General features: G+C 37.7%; 2 protein-coding genes and 1 non-coding gene across 4 annotated transcripts; 1 reads left to right on the top strand and 2 right to left on the bottom strand.

Annotated features, from left to right (window-relative positions):
• Positions 1-419: 419 nt before the first annotated feature.
• Positions 420-1437, bottom strand: LOC112203638 (tobamovirus multiplication protein 3). The gene is made up of 2 exons (XM_024344570.1): positions 1415-1437; positions 420-1296 (listed from the first exon to the last, which is right to left on the bottom strand). Exons 1-2 carry the CDS (start codon positions 1435-1437, stop codon positions 420-422), a joined length of 900 nt encoding a protein of 299 aa, XP_024200338.1.
• A 72-nt stretch (positions 1438-1509) lies between these two features.
• LOC112167223 lies at positions 1510-4897 on the top strand. Of its 2 annotated transcripts, XR_005800544.1 has the most exons (7): positions 1510-1852; positions 2115-2195; positions 2287-2953; positions 3552-3894; positions 4014-4100; positions 4260-4424; positions 4676-4896. It is a non-coding gene; the product is annotated as an uncharacterized LOC112167223 (transcript). The 2 variants fall into 2 exon arrangements; XR_002923655.2 differs by having other exon boundaries at positions 2115-2953; positions 4676-4897.
• Positions 4898-19726: 14829 nt separating this feature from the next.
• On the bottom strand, positions 19727-21209 carry LOC112203639 (zingipain-2). The gene is made up of 2 exons (XM_024344571.2): positions 20972-21209; positions 19727-20504 (listed from the first exon to the last, which is right to left on the bottom strand). The coding sequence occupies exons 1-2, from the start codon at positions 21201-21203 to the stop codon at positions 19819-19821; spliced, it is 918 nt and encodes a 305-aa protein (XP_024200339.1). The 5' UTR covers positions 21204-21209; the 3' UTR covers positions 19727-19818.
• Between the last annotated feature and the right edge of the window lie 516 nt (positions 21210-21725).

A 21725-nucleotide genomic window follows, 5' to 3' on the forward strand; every position in this document is an offset into this window, starting at 1 on the left:
CTTTAGTGAGGTTTAATGAGTAAATTTAGTATTTAAAAATTTGACAGGAGGTGTAAAAAGCATAGAGGTCAAGTGAGTAAATTTGGAGGTTCCAATAAAAAAACTCGAGACATATATATATACATACACTCCTTAAAGACGCTGTTCAAACTTCAAACAACAAAGCACCAATCATATGATTTGACGACAAACAAAATAAAAACACCATGATGCTAAGTTACTAACATATACGAGACACTCCTTAAAATGGCTAGGTCAATTCTTTTTGACATATCTACCACCCCTGCTGAGAACAAAAACTTCCCAATACAACAGTTCAGAATGGTCATCTTTGCGTCGTAGCTTGATGATTACATTGTCCTCAAAAGTAGATCTCAAAGTCCATGTAGTCCTTACTGCCTGACCCTTGGTTGTTTTCATCATACCTTCAGAGCGCGAATAGGTTGATATTGTGTGATCCCAATCTTTGGAGGCAACTTCCTCAGAATGAAAAGAACCAAAGAAGAAGGCGATATCTCCACCAACAGGTAATAGATCAAGTTTAGAACTGGGTGATTCAAAACATCAAGGTCTGCCGCCTTGTCGAATGCACATAAGCCCATCATTACGCATCTCACAAGGAAACACGTAAAACATATGGTTGTCACGTAGCCAACCTCATGCAGCTTCTTACGTCTTGCTTTCGATTCCACAGGAAATCTCTGCAACATCAGAAACAGTCTTCCACCATACACAAGAAATCCAAGGGCTGCAAATAAGGAGACCCCTGCGAAGAACAGTTTAGATAACAAGACCACGACTGGGATAGGGTTCCACCATAATATCAACCACATAGATATCTGAACTAGATAAACAGCAGCGTTGATTGTAAAGAAGCTCGGCCTTAGTCCATCTGTAAAAACAGCACGCGCCTTATAGTAGATTTCAGCCCAGAACAGAACCAGAAGCGCGTAAGTTGTGAAGAAAGCCAGACTTGGCATATCAAGCAACACATGTTGGAGAATCTCTGGATGCAGCTTCTGTACTTGCCGGCGGAAAATAAACACTGCTGATCGAACTGCATTGACAATAAAATTGAGAAATTGGAAGACCTTCTGGGTGGTCCAGCCGTACTCCGGCACTCGCACCTGTGTCCCAACCAATTGAACTAGGGCAACGAAAGCGACGAGGACGTAGAGAATGGCGAGGCCGTGGATGATTCGGTCTTGCCAGAGCAGCGAGGCATTGATGTCGTGCCACCAACTTGACGACTGTCTGAGATTGTAAGCTATCACCGACGCCGCCACTACAGAAAAACTGATTACTCACGACGCGAGATTTACGGCGTGCATTAAATGTACACCGTAAATGAGTATCATTTACGACGTGCATATAAATACACGCCATAAATGATAATTTTTTGACACAATTTTACGGCGTTAAATATATGCGCGCCATTAAATTTGAAATTTTGTGTTCTTTAACTGCATTCCCTGTTGTATGCCGTGGTTGTTGGAACTTCAAAGAGCACCCGGCCAAAAATTAAACTCTCTCCTCCCTTTTTAAAATAGAATTCTAGGTCAAACTCGTATCATCCTCTCTCTCTCTCTCTCTCTCTCTCTCTCTCCCTCCCTCCTCCTCCTCCTCCTCCTCCTCCTCTCAGAGGCTCATTATCTCAAAATCTCCTTTTCAAATTCGATTTCGGGAGTCCGATGCCGGCGGTGCAGGAAGATTCGCCGGAGGCCCAGCGATATCTAGAAATCCGACGCCGTTACTGCGATGGTCCTCAGAGCCGAAGAACAAAGCCAGCTACAGCTCGTTGAACTCGAAGACATTGATGATGAAGACGACCTCTTCGAAGCGATCGATAAGTGTAAGCTTCATGAACCTTCGGTTCCGTTCAATTTCCGTTACATACTTCGATTTTACGTTTCGATCATTTCGCACTGGTAATTGATTTCAATCAATTTTCAAATTCCTGATGGATTTTCTTAGTTTTTGTGGACCTCGCCGGAATTGAGTTTGGTTTCTCACAATTTTATGATTAGAAGTAAATTTTAAGCTAAAATTGCTTCAAAAGTGACTAAATCGGAGTTATAATGGAGCGATGAGATTTGTGTGCGGTGATTTCTCAGGGAATCAATGTTGGAGATGCTTCAGGACGCAGGGATCTACATCTGCAATGGCTTCAGGACGCAGGGATCTACACCAAGAATGTAGATTTCCATAATTAAACATGCAGTTTGATTCAAATACCACGTTCTATACCTCAAGTCTTGCTGACTGAGCTTGTTTGTTACTTTTCAGCTTCCTACTAACATGCATGGAGGGAATGGAAATGTTGCTTAAATTGATACTGAGGGAATTTTGTGCCTTGTTTACATTATTGGTTTGATAATGTGATTTGATGGGAAAGTAGAAATTAAATCCTGGCTGCTGGAAGTGTTAATTACAATGTCGTATTATTATAAAGTCTTATTTTTATACTTCCAATTCAATGCTGTTATCATTTCGTTTTGGAAAATTGATGAAGTTATTGGTAGATGCTTAAACTACTTTTCTTATTTCTTTGTATCCCAATATTGTCACTGTGATAAGATCCATTAGACAATGGGATTCATCCCATGTGAGAGACAGAGAGAGTTGGAAAGACAAGTGTTAGGGAAATGACTGGGCTGTACAGCACTGTCCTAACTCTAAGATAATTGACATCTGGTCTATTGTTGCCCCTTTCTTATTGTTAATTAGACTTGAATTTCTATATCATAGTCCAGTACCATTGTATTATTCAGTATTTTGTCTATTGTATTCTCAGGTTTTGGGAGGTTTTGAAGAATCAAAGTATGTTACTGAAAGGAAATGGGCTAGTGCTCCAGATGGTACTCAGATTCCAATATCAATTGTTTACAGGAAGGACATTATAAAGCTTGATGGATCTGATCCATTGCTACTCTATGGCTATGGTTCTTACGAGGTAACAAAAGAATTCATAGATTAAAATATGCACAGTTCTTTTTTCTTTCTTTAGCTTTCTTCAACTGCAATCATTGTATTTTTAGTCTGGTTATATTGAAAAGCATATATCCTAAATACAAAATGCAAGATCTTCATAAATACAAAATGAGGACTTCTAAGTGGGCAATTAAGAAATGGCATCTGAAGATCTTAAAGCTAATCAGAACCATCTTTGCCCTTGAAGTCACTCCCTGCATTATAGTACTGATGTGAAGAGAAAATTGTATGCTTTTGAACCCCAGGTGTCTCCTTGAAAAGCTTAAAAGTTTTCTTGCTATGGTCGTGCAGAATTTTTGTCTCTGGCATGTGATCTGTAATTCTGATCATAATTTAGGAATTCTTATCTATCTTGAAGTTTGTCACTGGTCCACTTGGTGTTTGTCTTGTATATGTTTGCGGAAATCCTTAGAATTATTATTTCTTTATAGTAAAAGTTAAAAATCCTAATTAAAGGCACAGTGTGGGCAGCTCAGAAGTCTGGGCATACTCTTGTGGCATCAAACTAACAGCATTCTAGTGTAACTTGTAACAACTAACAAGTTGTTGAATTTATTCAGGGTAAACCATGGAGAATTTTGTTGGATCGGGGTTTTATTTACTATAGCTCATATTCGTGGTGGTGGTGAAATGGGTAGGAAATGGTATGAGAATGGGAAGTTACTGAAGAAGAAAAATACTTTTACAGATTTTATTGCCTATGCTGAATATTTGATTGAAAAGAAATATTGTTCAAAAGAAAAATTAAGTATAGATGGAAGGAGTGCTGGTGGATTGCTCATTGGTGCTGTTCTTAATATGAGACCTGATTTGTTCAACGCTGCTGTTGCTGGAGTGCCTTTTGTTGATGTGTTGACTACAGTGCTTGACCCAACAATCCCTCTCACAACTTCAGAGTGGGAGGTACTCTTCTTAATTTCAATCAGCTCTCATCAGCTGCAGTCTCTGGGCTTGCTGCTAGTGTCTTTATGAGTTGCAGGCTTTTATATTCACCTATCCACTGATAAATTCTGTTTCTGCAGGAATGGGGTGATCCGCGTAGAGAAGAATTCTACTATTACATGAAGTCATATTCTCCTGTTGATATGACACAAGAATTCTACTAAATGGTAGGCACAAGATCCTAACACTTTTGCCTATGTGAACTTTAGTTTCTTCATTATGAGATTGCAAGGCATGATTCGCTTTCACATTATACATTTTGGAGATATCCCATCATAACTTGCAGATATGTGATTGATTTCTCATTGGTTGGTTACGCTATCCAGGTTTTATTTGAACCAAAACAAAGGGAAACCTGGTTGACCAATTCAAATAGGAATTCTGCAAGTTATATGGCATGATGCTTGAGCCTTTGCTGAATGTTTATCTGCAAGCAGGAGATTTTTTTCTCTCGAGCTTGTCTTGCACTTGCCTCTCTAAGAAACACAGAGGTATATATGCATTTATTATTATCAATATATATTCTGAAATGAGAATGTCATATGGGGATATCTTACATGACTGGTACGTATGAGTATTGGATTTGGTCCATGATTGGCTATTTGTGTGTCTTCTCTGTTGCTAGACATTTTTCGTTTTGTTCCATGATTGGCTTGCAAAATTGACATTAATAACTTCTTGAAGGATCTTGATGCATGTTCAGCTCCAAAATTGACATTATTTCTCATTTCTTTCTCTACAGAACTTGATGCTTTGGCCAATAACCATGAAACTATTTCAATGGCAATCATATACTTGTTCCTGGCAATCATCTACTATTTCAATGGAATGTGATATATTGTGATACCATGTGGAATGTGGAATATTGTGATAGATATCATTCGCTAACTTATCGATTTTATTAGTCAAAGGATTAAATGATGTAATGAGGTTTAGTATATCATTATTACACTTGTTGTAATATGATTATTGTGGTTGATTGAGATAATTTTGATGAAGAGTTTCTTTTACATTGGGTATGTTGTACTTCTATTTTGTTTCAATAAGTGCCTGAACATGATATGGCTAATAGCTGCAATGTTGGGGTGATCTTGGAACAACTGAAAATAAATTGATTTTTTTTTTTAAATTTTGCAAAAGACATTTACGGCGTGCAATGCGCGTCGTAAATGAAAATTTAAGGCGTGCTTCTGAGCACATTTACGGCGTGCATAGAAAATCTACGGCGTGCTTATGAGCACATTTACGGCGTGCTTTTGAGTACAAATTGCACGCCGTAAAAGTGAAAGTTTGAGTTCAATTTTACGACGCTGTCTATAAGAGCGTCTCTTCGCGCGGCGTAAAATATCATTTACGGCGTTTTTTGTGCGCCGTAAATGACCTATTTTCCTGTAGTGCGCCGACTGCACCACACCAACGCTATGCCCCATCACAGATTGCCGCGAATTTTCTGTGAATTTTGTGATGGACCGAAGAGGTTGATTGATTTAGATTTGGGATTGAAACCTCGAGAAGAAACAAATGATTAAAATCCAAGCTCAAAGTTTAATGCGTTTTTCTTCTTCTTGTTGTTTCTGTTATTTATATTTATTTTTCTTTTTCCGGAAAGCTGGAGAATTCCAAGTCGGGCCAAGTGGCCAACATACCTTTTCCTTTGTGAAATAGGTTTTATGCAAAACCTAGAGCTCATAAATAAAGTCTGTAAACAAAAAAGTAATCTATATCTCGGACACACACACACACATTTTTAGGGGTTAGACAGTTCATTGGATAAATGACACAATCTCAAGGTTGGAATAGTACATACACCAACACAAAACACAGGCTTACACCTACATTGATACACAAATTACTCCAAAAAACATTAAAGCACAAGAGTCTAAAACTAATAAAAGAACTTCGACTTCAAAGGAAAATATATATATACCTAGGTAGTTGCTTAACCTACATCAAGCACGCAATTGTGGTACGCACGTTGGGCAACACTTCTAAGAAGACTCATAAAAAATCTTCAACTAGGCTAGACTAGACCAAGACCAAACCCTAGGCAAGCACCATCTCCTTCCCCTTAGGATTAGAGTTCCCATCTTCACTAGGCTAGCTAAAAGTTAGCTCTCCCTTCTTCTTGTTGGTTTGGCTCAAAGCAACAATCATGAGCCCAAATCCAAGAGCCCTAATCACGAGCCAATAGTTTGCCCTAGACAACTTGGGCCTAACCCAAATGCCACCAAGGTAATAGCACCGCTACCACAGCTATACTCTGAGGCTCCTCCGATGCAGAGAATCACCACGCCATTCGCACAACCTCTTGGACCACCACCAACGTCTAGCTCAACCACATGCGAAAATCTCTTCCCATCACTGAACCCAGATTTAGAAGATAACCTGGGCAAGAACAATTTGTTGTCAGATTGGTAAATCTTTATGTTTTTATCATTAATGAAATGATTACTTTGATGACCATGCACTTTACCACAACCCACGACAACTAATGTAAAACCGGTAATTTTTGTTCTATTAATAGTAATTATTCAACCTAAACTAATGTACTAGTTTATGAACAATTTAACAAGTGTGACAACAAATTTGTTGTTAGAGTGGTAAATCATTATGTTTTTATCATTAATGAAATGATTACTATAATGACTACACATTTTACCACAACCCATGCCACAACAATTGATGTAAAAGTGTTAACTTTTATTCGATTTGCAGTAATTACTTCAAAAACTACATCATTTACAAGATTATCAACATTTTACAATTCCAACAACATTTGTGTTGTGATATATGGTAAAACAAATATTAGACCAAAAGATATGTAAGTACTCAGTATTGTAAGGAGGTTCTCCTTTTGATAAAAGTTGTCCAACTATGATATTTACATCTTTGACCACTCAATTACAATACCCATAATAAGTGTCGTCATAAGTCGTAATTTTAGTTCTACTATGTGTAATTTATTATTTTGACAATATTTGTTACATGTTTCTGAACAATATTACACTTCAAGAAAGAATGTGTTGTTAATATGGTAAATTTTATTTTTAAAATGACACATGTCAACATTTAAGCAGGTAACCTATTAGCCAGTTCAATAGGTTTCCACTACATTAATTTATTAAAAATAAAAAAATAAGGGTATGACATACATCAAGGTACCCTAGACGAGCCCGAAGAAGAAATCGTCCTCGATCGAGTACCATTCCAATTTGTTCAAACCGTTGTTATTGGTCTGATTTTCCAATTGAGCTGTCACGATTAGTGGCTGAATGTCTGATGTCTCATTATCCTGATTTTCTTACCTCTTGTGGTATGCAAAAACTAGCAGCGAGCTTTTTCTGACCGCGGTGAGCTTCGGCAACGCGAAATACTTCCTGTAATGCGGGTTGAAGCTTCTCTTTACTCCTATGGTACCGTTTGTACAGCACAATTCTTTGATTTGGGGTCCAAAAAAATTAACCCCATTAGAATGGTGGTTGAAGAACACATGCGAAAAGCCAACCTCGATCAAGTATCCAAGCTTTTGTTGTTTATACTCTGGTTGGTTTCTTTTGTTAAAATAAGATAATGATACAAAGGGATCCAAGTTCTTTGTTCATAATCCTTTTTTATATGAGACTGTGCAAGTGAAACTGCCTCGATTAGGTTGGTGTGTACTATGGACAAAGGAAAGTCGATGTAGCAAACTGCCTGACCACTCTAACTTCTCTTAATTGTGTAATCTTTGTCTTGTGGAAAATTTCCAATGCAATGGTTATGACTTTGAATTTGGTTATGAGGAGTGGGATGAATTTACTATAACCACATGTAGGCCTGGGATTTTGAACTCGAGAACCGGTGGAACCAGAGGTTCGGTTCGGTTTCAACTTCTGAAAACATGACTAAATGGTAGCACCGAACTGTTTTAGAAACCGGTTCGGTTCCGGTTATGCCTCTTCCATACTCTCCAGAACCGTTGGAAACGGTATATGCATGTCTGTAGGTCTAGTAGCCCATATATTCATTCACTAAAGCCCACATATATGCAGACCTCATGACCTCAGGCCCGTTTCTTTACAAGTCAACACGACATCACGACTTAAACACTCGACAACCTCGACCTAAACGGCTAAACCTAAAACTCTTAACTCTCTCAACTCTCAAAACCTTAAACACTCGACCTCAGACCCGCAGTCGAACACAGTCCACTTCCCTCAGTTCCCTGATTCAAAGTTCCAAACCCAAAATCCGTCTATATTCATAACACCATATGTGCTTCAAAATCCAAAATCCCAATTTGTATCCCAAACTGGCAAATCATAATCCCAAATTCCCAATTCCTCCCAAATCGTTCAACACTTCGACTGCAAATGAGTTCGAATTCACTTTCTTTGAATTCAAGTACTTGGAGTCCTCGAAATGAGATTGTACCTGCAACACAGCAAGGAGAAGAGATTGAAGGAGTTCAGTCGCATCATCTTAGCACCACAAAGAAAGGTGCTGCAAAGAGAAAGAGGGCAGAGAAAGTTCAGAAACTGAAGAAATCTAAGGAGAGAAGTTGGATTTGGGCACATTTCATAAAGGTGGAGCACCCACTTATCACTATAGGAGAAAGTGGATGCATCGACACATAACAGACAACATATTGAATTTATATGTCGTCTGATACGTGTTAAACTAGTCGTTTCTCTGCCCCTCAGCCAACACAGGCTCAAAATTGAAATTTACAAAATTTGGGACAACATATACAATGACATATGTTGTCTGAAAAACCCAAAAAAAAAAAAAAAAAAAATCAATTAATTTGGGTTGAAAATCCTGAAAACCCTAATGTAAAGTATTCCCTCCCTTTGACCCGGCCTTTCCCTCTCGTTTTGTTTTAAAACGCCCTTTCCCTTAGCTATTTTCAACCCTAGATCTTGAAAAAACAATTCTCTCTCACCCTTAATCACTCTCACCCTCGCACGCTCTCACTCATGAACCTCAATCCCTCATTCCACCCTCAATCCCTTTCATCCTCTCAAGCTCACCCTTGCTCTCATCCTCCCTCTCAGTATCATTAAAGATTTTCGAAAGCTGTCGGTAAGCTCAGGAGCAAGTCCGGCGAAGTATAGCTGTCTCCAAGCACCGTCAGTCTCTCCGGTCACCACGGTTCTCTCTCCGTTGGTCGCGACTCTTCACTTTTTCAGCTCATCTCTCTCTCTCTCCCCTCCCTGTAAGTTCTGCTTCTCTTTCAGATTTAGAGAACTTCTTTGTTTTTAATTTCATCGGGTCTTGATTAGGTTCTCCGAATCTCCGATATGATTGGGTTTTATAATATTGGCATTTCTTTTAGGTTTATAGAATGGTTTTTATGGATTCTTTACTTTCTAATTGGGCTCGAGAACAATCCATTCTTTTTTTTTCTTCTGGGTTTCAGGAACCCTAGAATTAATTTAAGGAAATCTGGGGTTGATTGGTTCGATTTATTAGGGCTTAAAGCTGATTGATGGTTACTAGGATTTTAATTATGGTTTTGGTTTCTAACAGGGTTCATCGGAGGTTTGGACTACAAAGACGAAGAGATGGAGGGTTTAGGGTGATTTTTATGTAGGTTGGTTATATTTTCCAAGCTTCAAATTTTAGTACCCATGGCAAAGTGCTGTTTTATGCTGGACATGATGACATCTTGATTCTCTACTTGTAAATAGTTTCTACTATGCTCTGCATTTTTCTAGTTCAAGCATATTGATTTATGTTACCTGGGTTCAAGCTCAAGAAACCTTGTTCTTTACTAATTTGGCATGTGAGCATGTCATCTTCTTGTGGTTTGGAAATTGATGTGCTGATACTAAAGCATCTCAGAACTTGAAAAGCTTGTGTGGTTTGGAGATTGATTTGCTGTACTATTCTTGTATAAAAAGGAAAGGAAAGAACATAAAACTTGTCTTTACTATGACGTAGACATATTTGATACCAAATGATCTCCATCTAATTGGCAGGTGCAAGGTATAAAAGTGGCTGGTTTAAGTTCTCCGGTATCAAGAATGGATTTCTGCATCTTCTCTTTAAACTTGGCTGTTGGCAGTGAATCTGGTTTGGTCAGATATCTTTCACTATTGACTACTAAATTTCACTTCTAAGTTTTACTATGCTGATTGTCTTTCTACCAACATGTATAGGTCCGTATTTATAACCTCAAAGGGTGTTCAGATGGGGTAAAATTCCTCTTTGTAACTGAAACCAAATGTGAAGGTATTTGTTAATGTCCTTGACTTTCTATGACCAGATCATACTATGCTGATCTTGAAATAGTTTTTTCTAGAGCCTCTATTTTATTAAATTTAAAGTGGTATAACTTGATTATTAGACCTCAGTTTGTCTCAAGGAAAAGGACCTCAATGCAGAGCTGTTTTCGGGCTTATTAATTCCTGAGTTCAAGCACTTCAGTTTGTGAAGCATGGAGGTAAACTTGCAGTGGGATTTGAATGCGGTCATGTAAGTATCATTTGTTCATTGTTTTTAATAGTTTGTACATTGGCCATAACTTATGCTTTTACCAATCAGAAGGTTCTAAATTTGATGTTTCCATCTCAGGTTGCAATGCTGGACACAAGTTCCTTATCTATATTGTTCTTCATAAAAGGTGCATCTTTCTCTAGCTCCCCAGTCATTTCAATGACTTGGACAGAAATTACAAATCCTCAAGGCCGCTTGAAGAGTTCAAAGCTCTTGGAAACTAAATCACCAGTTCACCCTGCAGAGGAAGTAATGTTCATTTAACCAAAGATGCAAATATACATTTAATTTGTGGAACATGGGTAATATGATCATTCCTTGGCCATGGTACCTGAAAAAGGAGTCAATTGCAATTTCAATTGCACATTAAAAAATCTATGTTCTTATACCTCTTTGTTTTATATGCAATTCCAGGATCATTGGGTGTTAGTGCTACAAGACAGTACCATTTTAACTCCCTAGCTGTTCCGCGCAAAGCAAAAGAAGCAATTGGAGGAATTACCCGTCTTACTCATGCTGATGGTATGACATGAATCTACTCATATCTTTGCTGGATAACGTTAAGTGGTTGTAAAAGTCGTTTCCATATTTTATCTCAAATAGCCTGTTCTTTCCACCCTTTTTTTTTTCCTTTTTATCTATTCTAAGTTGATCAGCCAAAAGTCTGGCTGTGAAACCAATAGCAATTGCATCTCTTGAACTTTTATTTTCCGTTTAGCATATTCCTCCCTATAGTGAAAACTAAACTTGATTTCACAGTAGACTCTAATACTCAGGAAGATAAAGAGATACTATATCTTTAAATAGCTAACAGTACACCAAACTTTCAATGCAGTTTAGCGACTGTTGTTTCAGGAGTTCTTCAATCACAAGTTTCTCAGAGAATTGAGGTAAAGCATTTAATTTCGTAGCTTATAATTGTATTGTTTATTGGTTATGGATGCATATGGCAATTAGTACAAATTGAGTATCAGTTTTATATATACATATAATAGCAGTTTATTATGTCCACATATATCTGCAGTCAAACTAAAATTAAAGGAGCTGCTTAGAATAGTTTCTTTTTTCGTAATTTGCAGGGTGATGGTGGAAGTTGAACACACTTCACCACTTAAATCAACGGGTGAATAGCCTAGTTCTTCTAGCTCCGATAAGATGTTGCATTTGCATGGTAGGCATCCCCTCAACTCCTCTCTCGAAAATCTGAATTCAGATTCAGCTGCACATATTAAAGGGCTTATGCCAGATTTTTTAGGATACTTGGCTGACCAAGTGAGACTATGCTGGTAATCATTCATTGAACAGGTTTTGATCTTAACTGTGTTTTCAGCAGATTTGAAGGGTTTAATCCAACAAGGGAGTATGGTGGGATTTGCATATCCTCTTGGTTTCATGTCCACCAGTGACTGTCAGCCCAAATAAATATTTTGTTATGCTATTCAGGTGTGCAAACAATGTCAGAGGTAATGAGAGGGAAGGATATTTTATCACTGTTGATATTGAGAAAGGGATGCAAGATGGACAAGTATGCTCTCATTCTTTATACTTTCTTTTCTTGTCTGGAGTTGCTCTTTGTATGAATTTGGTTATATCAGTTAACAAGGGATCGATACTTCTTTCTGCTAAGTTTGTCACAGCTCTCACTTGTTTCTAATTTGCCTTTACAGTTTATGTAGTATTCCTTCTCTAATACATGAGCTCTCCTATCGATTTACGAACCAAAGCAGACTTCACATGGGCTACCAAGATTGCACAGCAATGGAAACAATACATAATCCCACCCCACGATTCAAGGATAAGCTTCATAAGTTCAAGATATGACTTCATAAGGCGTAGTGCCAATTTGGTAGTAGTTTTCATATAGAAAGATGACATCTAGGTTGGATTGAGTATATACTTTTATTTGAAAATTTTATATATGTATATGGGGTATACTTTGTTCACTGATGGAAGTAATATATATGACAATGACAGTTTGTGTATTGTCCAAAAGGAAGTCATACAACATATATTGTGTGCAATTCAATAATTTGTTGACTAAGATTCATTTAAAACAATAGAAGCAAATAGTAAGAGTAGTCTAAGCTTCATTCATACAACATATGCATCAAACACATTGTTATCTTAAATGCATTTCAGACAACATATACATCCAGCAAATTGTTATCATAAATGCAATTCAGACAACATAAAGGCATACCAAGTGTAGTCTGAGGTTCATGCAAAACAACACATGCATCTATCACCTGTTATCTTAAATGCATTTCAGACAACATATATATCCAGCAAGTTGTTATCATAAATGCAATTCAGACAACATAAAGGCATACCAAGTGTAGTATGAGGTTCATTCAAAACAACACATGCATCTATCACCTGTTATCTTAATTGCATTTCAGACAACATATACATCCCGCAAATTGTTATCATAAATGCAATTCAGACAACATAAAGACATACCAAGTGTAGTTTGAGGTTCATTCAAAACAACACATGCATCTATCACCTGTTATCTTAATTGCATTTCAGACAACATATACATCCCGCAAATTGTTATCATAAATGCAATTCAGACAACAAAAAGAAATAGGGAGTATAGTCTGAGGTAATCACAGACAACATACCCATCAAAGCATTGTCGTCCCAAAATAAATTTACTCAACACCGAAGTAGCAAGCTGTTGTGTGATTCTATACTCTACAACAGTTTAACCAAATGAATAAAAATTGCATAAATTCAGACAACACATATTTACATATAGACGTTGTATGAATGAGTAAGCAGACAACATAAAAAGCCTGTCGTCTGATTGAATTCAATCAGACGACAGGCTACTAGACAACAGCCTCATTTTTAATCAGACAACAGGCTTTAGCCCGTCGTCTGATTCATTTTCTCCTATAGTGTATGGAGAGTGTGGATGGAATTGAGCAGGAAGTTGGCCGCACCACAAGAGCACAATGTAAGTATTTTCCTACTCACCTCACATGTAATTCGACTAGTAATGGAACTAGTTCGATCTTTGATTAAACACATAAAGGTAATATGCAAGGAATATCCAGGTAGAAAAGAATTAGCAGTGAGTCAAACTCAGCTTGGTGCTGATGACTTGGATGAAAGTATGGTAACTAGGCACTGGACTCAAGAAGCTTGCATTCAAGCTGCTACGGTTATGATAGTGATGGATGAAATGTCCTTTAGTTCTATAGAAAGATAAGGGTTTAAGTATTTCTGTAAGGTGGCTATTCCGAAATGGAAAATTCCTTGTAGGAAGGTTATAGTGAATTTTTTTTTTTTGAAAATGTATCAGTTGAAGAAGGAAGAGCTTAGAAAAGAATTAAGTTGTCATTGTGTGTGCTTGACAACCGATACTTGGACATCCCTTCAAAACATCAACTATATGGTCTTAACTGCCCATTTCATAGATAATGGGTGGAAATTGCACAAGAGAGTTCTCAATTTTTGTGTAATTTCAAATCATCAAGGAGTTACAATCAGAAAATTTTTGGAGTCATATTTGAGGGCTTGGTCTATTGATAGAGTCTTAACTATTTCTGTGGATAATGCTTATGCAAATAAGCATGCCATAGATTACATTAGGAACAAAATTATTGATTGGGAAAAGAGTGCTATTTTTGTTGGGAAATATCTGCATGTTCGCTATTTAGCACATATAGTCAATCTCACTGTGAGCTCTGCCCTACATTTAATGGATAAATATGTGTCTAGTATAAGGAATGCAGTTCGATATGTTAGATCAAGCTCATCAAGGTTAGATGCATTTAGGTCTTGTATTGAAAAAGTGGCGGATGATTGCAAGAAGATTTGTGTGTTGGATGTTCCAACAAGGTGGAATTCCACCTACATATATTATGTTGGAAACAGCTTTAGAGGTTAGAAAGGCATTTGATAGGCTGAAAGATGATGAGGACATCAAGTACAAGTCTTATTTTGATGAAGATGAAGAGGCTGTTGAGGAAGATGGTGAAGAGCTTGATGATTTTAGTGTTGATTTATCTACAATTAGGAGCAGGGCATCTAGGAAGAGGGTTGGACGACCTAATGCAGCAGATTGGGCAAAGGCAGTTGTGTTGGTCAAATTCTTAAAGATATTTTACAATGTAAAATTGAGTGTTAGTGCCACAAATCACCCTACCTCGCCAAAAGCTTTCCATGATATTGTTTCAATCCATGCTGAGATTAAAGATCTGTTTTTTCAACCAGTGGACAGCCATGATATTACACAAAAGATCCTATTTCAGATGGCGCAGAAGATGAGGGTCAAGTACCAAAAATATTTTGGAAAGCTTGAGGACATCAACCAACTATTGCTGATTGCCTTGGTTTTGGATCCTAGGTGTAAGATTCGATATTTTGAAAATATGTGCAAGAAGATATTGAACATGGAGGATTTAGTGATTAAGAAGAAGAGTGTTGAATTGAAAGAATTAGTGGTCTCCTTGACTGATCTGTATGCAGCTGCGCTGCCCTCACAGAGTTCACAAAGAACTAGATCATCTAAGGTGACTCAAACTACTGGCAGTAGCAGATACACTTCAACTAGAGTTACCAGCAAGATGGTAGATATGCTTGAGGACTGGGATAGAGAGCTTGAAGATGGTGATGTAGTGGTGGTGAACATGAGGTAGATAGGTACATTCTAGACCCTATAGAGAAGCCTACCAAAGGCACTGAGTTCAAGATTTTGACATGGTGGAAGCTGAATGGTCCTAAATATCCTAACCTCCAAACTATTGCCAAAGATGTTCTTGCTATCCAAGTGTCGACAGTGGCAAGTGAATCTACATTTAGCACCGGAAAGAGGATTATAGATCCTCATAGGAGTTCTTTGACTCCTAGATCAGTTGAGGCATTAATTTGCCTTCAAAACTGGCTGAAATCAGATTGCATTACCGGCTTGGCTTATGTTCCCACTCTGGAGGAAATGGAATAGTTTGAAGAAGTGGAACAAGGTGTGATAACTTGAGTTGCTTGTGTTTTTATTTTTCTGTCACTTTCGATGCAGTTTCTAACTTTCTGATCTAATCCAATTGTTTCCAATATTTGTTATGCAGAACAAGATAAAGAAGAAAGGGAAAGGAAGGAGAAGGAGGCAAATGCATCATCGATATTGTTTGGACCCAAAATGAATATTTTGGTCTGACAAGGCACGTGTTGGAGAAATTGAGCCAATGTCAGTGACTCAAGCTATATATTGTCGACAAGCTCGAAATATATATTTGGAGGCTAAATAAAGCCTACTATGGAAGCATGGAAGCATGAAAAGTCAACTTTAGCACATTTTCCTACTTCGGCTAGGAGAAACCGAGCTAAACAAGGAAGGAGGGGCGCGGCAGACTAACCAAATGAAATCGAAATGAGCTGAAACTTTCCAGATTAATACTAGACATCCCAAGGATCATTTCTTATGAAGAGTGCCAGAGTTAAATTTAAGTGAAAAGCCTTCAAAAAATCAGCCCAATTTTCTACAGAAGCAAAACTGGAAAACTGGACCTGTAAGAGGTCCAGCAGAATTTTCGGCCCAACCGCATGGAATAAAAATCTGAAAATTTTTCAGGATGATCTACACTCATAGTGGAACATTTCATATGAAGAAGTCGAAGGCATATAATGAAGTCTTGTTGGAGAAATAATTGAAGGAATAAAGGGGCAGAAACTGACCTAAAAACAGCTCAATATTCACATGTTCATGTTTCCTACCCACATGAAGAAAGCTAGATGCTTTTCTTTTTTTCCTTGGATATATTTTTCTTCTACAATCTCTTTAATAGATCATCATCACTTCCATGTTGCTGCACCTTCATGCTTTGCTTTCATTTCATCATTTCTCTATCTTTTCCATATTTTACAAGTGAACTTAGATCCACTTTCATTATTTTTCTTCCACTCATCATTTCACTCTTCTTTTTCTTCCCTATATAAACACCTTCTCCTCTCATTCTAACACACACATTCACAACACAACAACATCTCTAAGATGATCTAAGTTCTCTCTAGAGCAAACCTCTCTAAGAGCAACTCCTCTCCTTCTCTTTCTCTTACCGGTGATCACACTCCTAGTCCTAGTCTTCTCAGAAGCCGACTTTCAGTACCACCAAACCCTCTGTCAACGTACTTCGGTCCTAGTCTCCTCGGGAGCCGACGGTAGTGCCGCGACCACAACGGTTACAGAATCAGCCAAGCAAGGGTAATGCCCTAGCAACCCAGCCAAGCTAAAGTCACGCTTTAGCAAGTTCTCCTCATTTCCCAGTGGTTCTCGCTCTGCTCGATCTACAACATCGAGTATCGATTTGGTGATTTTCAAGAAGCTCAGCAAAAGTCCTCGCCACGAGGCACAAAGAATCCCACGACGAGGTTGGTGCTTTCCTCGTCCACAATCGCTTGAAAGAAGTCAGGTCAAGGGACACCCCCGACGACCGCACCCGAACGGTACTGGCACGCCCGCGCAAGAAAAGAGACTGTTGACCAGCTGCAACAATTCTGGAGCCAAACAGATATATAACTTCAAAGGCTAGTAAGGTCAGCAGGACATCCACAACTTCTGATGCAGCTAAGTCAACCAACAAAACTTCAAGAACCATCAAACTGACTGCCTAAGGTGAGCAACTTTGTTTCTGTTTTGATTTCAGTATGTATCAATCAATTTGTGACTTTGTTCAATTCAGTAAGTATAGAATGCATGCAGTTTATGCTGATGATATCAGTTTATGCTTTGTTCATTGTGTTATGTATTAATGTCTAAAAGAGTGATACAAATCAATTTATGTCATTTCAGTTTATGACTTTATGCTTTGTTCATTTTGTTGTTCAGTTTCGGCTATTTTGTTCAATTTGTTAGTATCAATTTTGTTCATATCATTAGAGCCACTTGACTTGTTAGTATCAAATTATCAATTTTGTTCATTTTAGTTTGATATTGCAATGATGCAATATGTTATTTTGTTCATTTAAGTTGGTATCAATTTTGTCCTGTTTATGTATTGATACAGTTTCTAGTTTGATTATGGCATTATGCAGCTTTTGACTCATTTGTGTACTCAGTTCATTATTGATGCAGTTTGCCACTTTCATTCAATGTGGTTTTTGATTCTCTTTTGTTTTGATTATTGCCACTTGCATTGTGTTTCTGCTTCTATTTTGGTTCCAGGTTTTAGAACTGTTTTGCTTTTGTTTTGGTTCCAAGTTTTGGGAGTGTTTTGCATATGTTTTGGTCCATGTGTTGGGACTGTTATGCTTATGTTTTGGTTCCATGTTTTGGTCTCATGTCCAATTATACTATTAATGCAGGAATTCAGTTTTAAAGCAGCTCTCTCTATGGATCACAGAAGGATGCAATTTGGAAGTTGGAATGTGGAGTAAACTGGTTTATTGATTTCAGTTTGGTTCCTTTTTCATTGAAAGATGTTTATGTGTAAGATTGCAACATTTGTGGATTAATGCTTTGTGCAATGTAGTGATTGTATTGCATCAGTTCATTGTTGGACTGTTATCTTTGTTTCATTGAAAGATGTTTATGTGCAAGACTGTAATATTTGTGGATTAATGCTATGTATTTCACTATTTCTGGAGATGGAACATTGAAGTTCATCAGTTGAATCAGTTTATATGTGCTGTGCTGCAGTCTTGTCACTCTTGTGTAGCTGGGAAACTGTAAAACACTTTCAATTTGTGGTTATGTAAAGGAACCGAAAACAGGTCAAAACCAAACCGAACAGAATGGTTCGGTACGAGAGCGGTTCCTACTAAAAATAACATTGTAATCGAACCGGAATAAGCTAAACGGTTTGGTTACAGTTCCGGCTAAAACTAACGTTTTCAGAACCGATCCCAGGCCTAACCACATGTAACCAAAAAGATAGAATATGGAATATCTATAAACTTCCACTTTTCAATCCCAATAATGAGAAGTGGAATAAGGACGTAGTTTTTGTGGATGGAAGTTTTTTATTGTGCTGTTCAATGTATGGATTCATCGGTTTTATTGGGCAGCTTCAATGTAGCACTTAAAAAGTGGGTTATGATGAACAGTTCCACCTCCATCCTGAGACTGCCGTATCGCCCTATACACGTACATCTGCTTGGTTCAATCTGATCGGGAGCTCTTATTGGTGGCTGTTTATCATAAGGAGCGAGATGGTGTTGAACTTCTCTGCCATATTTACTGCCTTACTGGTTTGATTTATCACGAAAAAATTGAGAAGAGTTAAGAATTTGGGAAACCCAGTATTGATTTTACGTCGCTCTTCATCCATACTCCATAGCGACTCTAGCTGTTAGCAAATTAGCAAACATGATATTTTCTCATGGTTCGGACAGCTGCTTTTACTTGGGAAAATGAAGGCGAATTGAGATGGCGGTCCAAAAACAATGAAGGAAATATTCGATGGCATCAAAGCCTAGAGATCCAAAATATATGGTTTGGCTCTAAATTATTAATTCTATATTACTATTTCAGAAGAAAATTATTTCTCTTCATTTTGATGCATGTATTGTATGCCCTTTTGTGTAAGCCATCTTAGAATTTGCTACAGCGATCACAATGGAGGAAAGCAACAGTAAGAACAAGAAAAATCATATAGATGTACATAATGGATATGCATATTTGATAGAAAACTACTTGTAGACCACACTAATCCGCAGATGAGTTCTCACATGTGATATAATCAAGTCATTAATTAACGGTACACTTTGAAGTTCCTAAACCGCTTTTTCTAATTTCGACCACTAAACCAACTCGCATTGTGAAACCCTAATTTGACACACTCGATACAACTAGACTCAAACAGACCTTCAGTAAATGATTCAAAAAGGCCATTGTAGCAAAAAGAGAGCTAGGGTTTAGAGGGGGAAAGGTTACCATTTCTTTGAGGATATTGTTGCCGTCTTTAGTGATTATTTCAAGCAAAAGAACTTCTTGTACGTTCCTATCAAGCCAATAAATTCTATAAACACAACAGATTAATTAAAATTAAAATAACCTTTAGTTTTTTTTTCATTACATTCTTGATAACATTTGAAGGCTACCTATAAGATATCCAAAAAATAAAAAAATAAATAAAGAGAGAGAGACAGTTGCCGTATAAAATCCAGAAGGTTGCCTAAAAGAATCCATTCAGGTTTGGTTCCCATTTCTCAAAAGCATAACATCTCAATGCATGAATGGGAGTAGGAAATTCACAAAACGAAGATTAGAATAATTAAACTGAATAGAGAAGTTTTGCAGAATTCAAAGAACCAAAAGTAATCATATAGGCTTTGATTATTACATGAAAAACCGGATCAAAATCATCAAGTTATAGCTAAGTTCAGTAATCACTTTTTATTTCTTAGTTTTCTTTCCATAGAAGGACATGAGATGAGATGATGACTTAATTGTAAGTACGTCTATCCTTCCGGGGTTTGACCTGGACCCCCAACTATCTTACTTGGACCTTCGGGGTTTGACCGGGACGGAGCAATATCATCGGTTGGGTATATAGGAGCACTAGCAATTCCGCAAATACCTTCCGGCTTAGTCGCAACATTCCTTCGCATTTTCATATAACCCTTGTCACCCCAATCCTCACCCCATGAATTTTTTATTTTCCAATAATCTACACCGTTTTCAGTCCCGTACCCAACTATAGTAATGGCATGGTTCGCCTTATCTATATCAAAATTACATTTCCCCTCTCGGTCCTCAAATATATAACCACCTGTGTAATAATTAAATTCGTCACATGTGAAAACTGAGGCAGTGACTGGTTGATTGGCCACAGCTCTTATCAGATCCATTTCATTATTAGGGACCCGTTCATAGCCAGTTATTGTGGCTGCTGGATAACTGACGGTGGTGTTGTCACATGCTTGCGTGTCCGTACCTTTGTATGGATACTTGTCACTATAAGCGACTCCATGTTCTTTAATGTAATTAAAGGCCTTCAATCTGTGACCACTTCCCCTGCAGCCATTGGTACCAAAGTCTCTACTGCAGTCCAATAGTTGTTGCTCCGACAATACTCTCAATTCGCCAGTCGCTCTTTGGGCAATTCCTTCGACAGCAGCTACAGCTGCAAACGCCCAGCAACTACCTACACGTACACAGAAAATGATACAAGGGACAAACTTAATTAAAAACAGTTATATGCGCGGACTGGAGACTTGCAACTCCATTATCGTATATAAAGTTCATCATTTGCAATATAATTCACAATGCTAGCTGAAAATTCATGAACTTTAGACAAGAGAACAACATAAACTTGATTTGATTTGATTATAGTGAAGCAGCGAATAGAACCCCCTACTAAATAAATGAAAGGAGAAGCATCCCTCATGCCAATGACCACCAAAAAAGCTAAAAGCAAAATGGAGATCGAGTGTTTCAATTAAGCCATGTTGCAATTATACGTACCTATCTTTTTGTAATATATGTGATATACAACAATTTAGTGTCTAGCAAATAATAAAGGATGCCGATTTCTTCTTAAAGTTAAAAGAAGACAAATGATTTAAACAACAAATTAAGATGACCACACAAGAAAAATTATTTGTTGCTTACCACACCCTAGTTGGTCCTTTACTGGGGTAACTAGTCTTTCTTTTACCCAATCGATTTCTGTAGGAAGATCGTTAAGGTTCAAGCTTTTGTACCTAAAATTAAAAGATGAGTTTGATGATAAGGTGGTGGTGGTATTAATGGAACTCGGTTTTGTTGGGGGCATGCGTGGTGTGGCTTCAGCAAACAATGGCAAGAAAAATAGGGTAACAATGAGAAACATTTTCTGATCCATTGGTTATCTACGGAGAAAACAGATAGTTAGAGAGTTGGGGTTATGGTGTATGGGTTCTTGACTTATTGTTCTTAAGTCTATATATATAGTACTGCTAGCTAGTTAGGTTCAGTCATTCAGATGTTGAATTCATTTCAAGGATATATCTGTTTCTTTATAAATTGGATTACATAATTATGAACTGTTTCTCTCTAAACGATTTGTGCATGCTAGTTGCTTCGTCAACATCTAGATTGCGTCACCATGCACTATCTAATCGTTTCCTGTCACTATGGAAATCCACTAAGTAATCGTTTCCTGTCATTGTCGATCGATCACCATGCATATATACTCATTCGTCTCATAGCTAGTTTGTCCAACCTTCAAATGTCCCGAAAAGGCATGTACGTGCTGCTTTCAGTACTCTTCTTTTTCCACTCTATAGCCTATGCCCTCTGGGATTCCTCCTTAATCACGAATACGCGTTTTTTTTTTTTCAATATTAGCTTAATCTGAAGGAAGGCTGCTTCAGCGGTTTGCTTT

This window comes from Rosa chinensis, chromosome 5 (assembly GCF_002994745.2).
Source record: "Rosa chinensis cultivar Old Blush chromosome 5, RchiOBHm-V2, whole genome shotgun sequence".
Taxonomy (NCBI): domain Eukaryota; kingdom Viridiplantae; phylum Streptophyta; class Magnoliopsida; order Rosales; family Rosaceae; genus Rosa; species Rosa chinensis.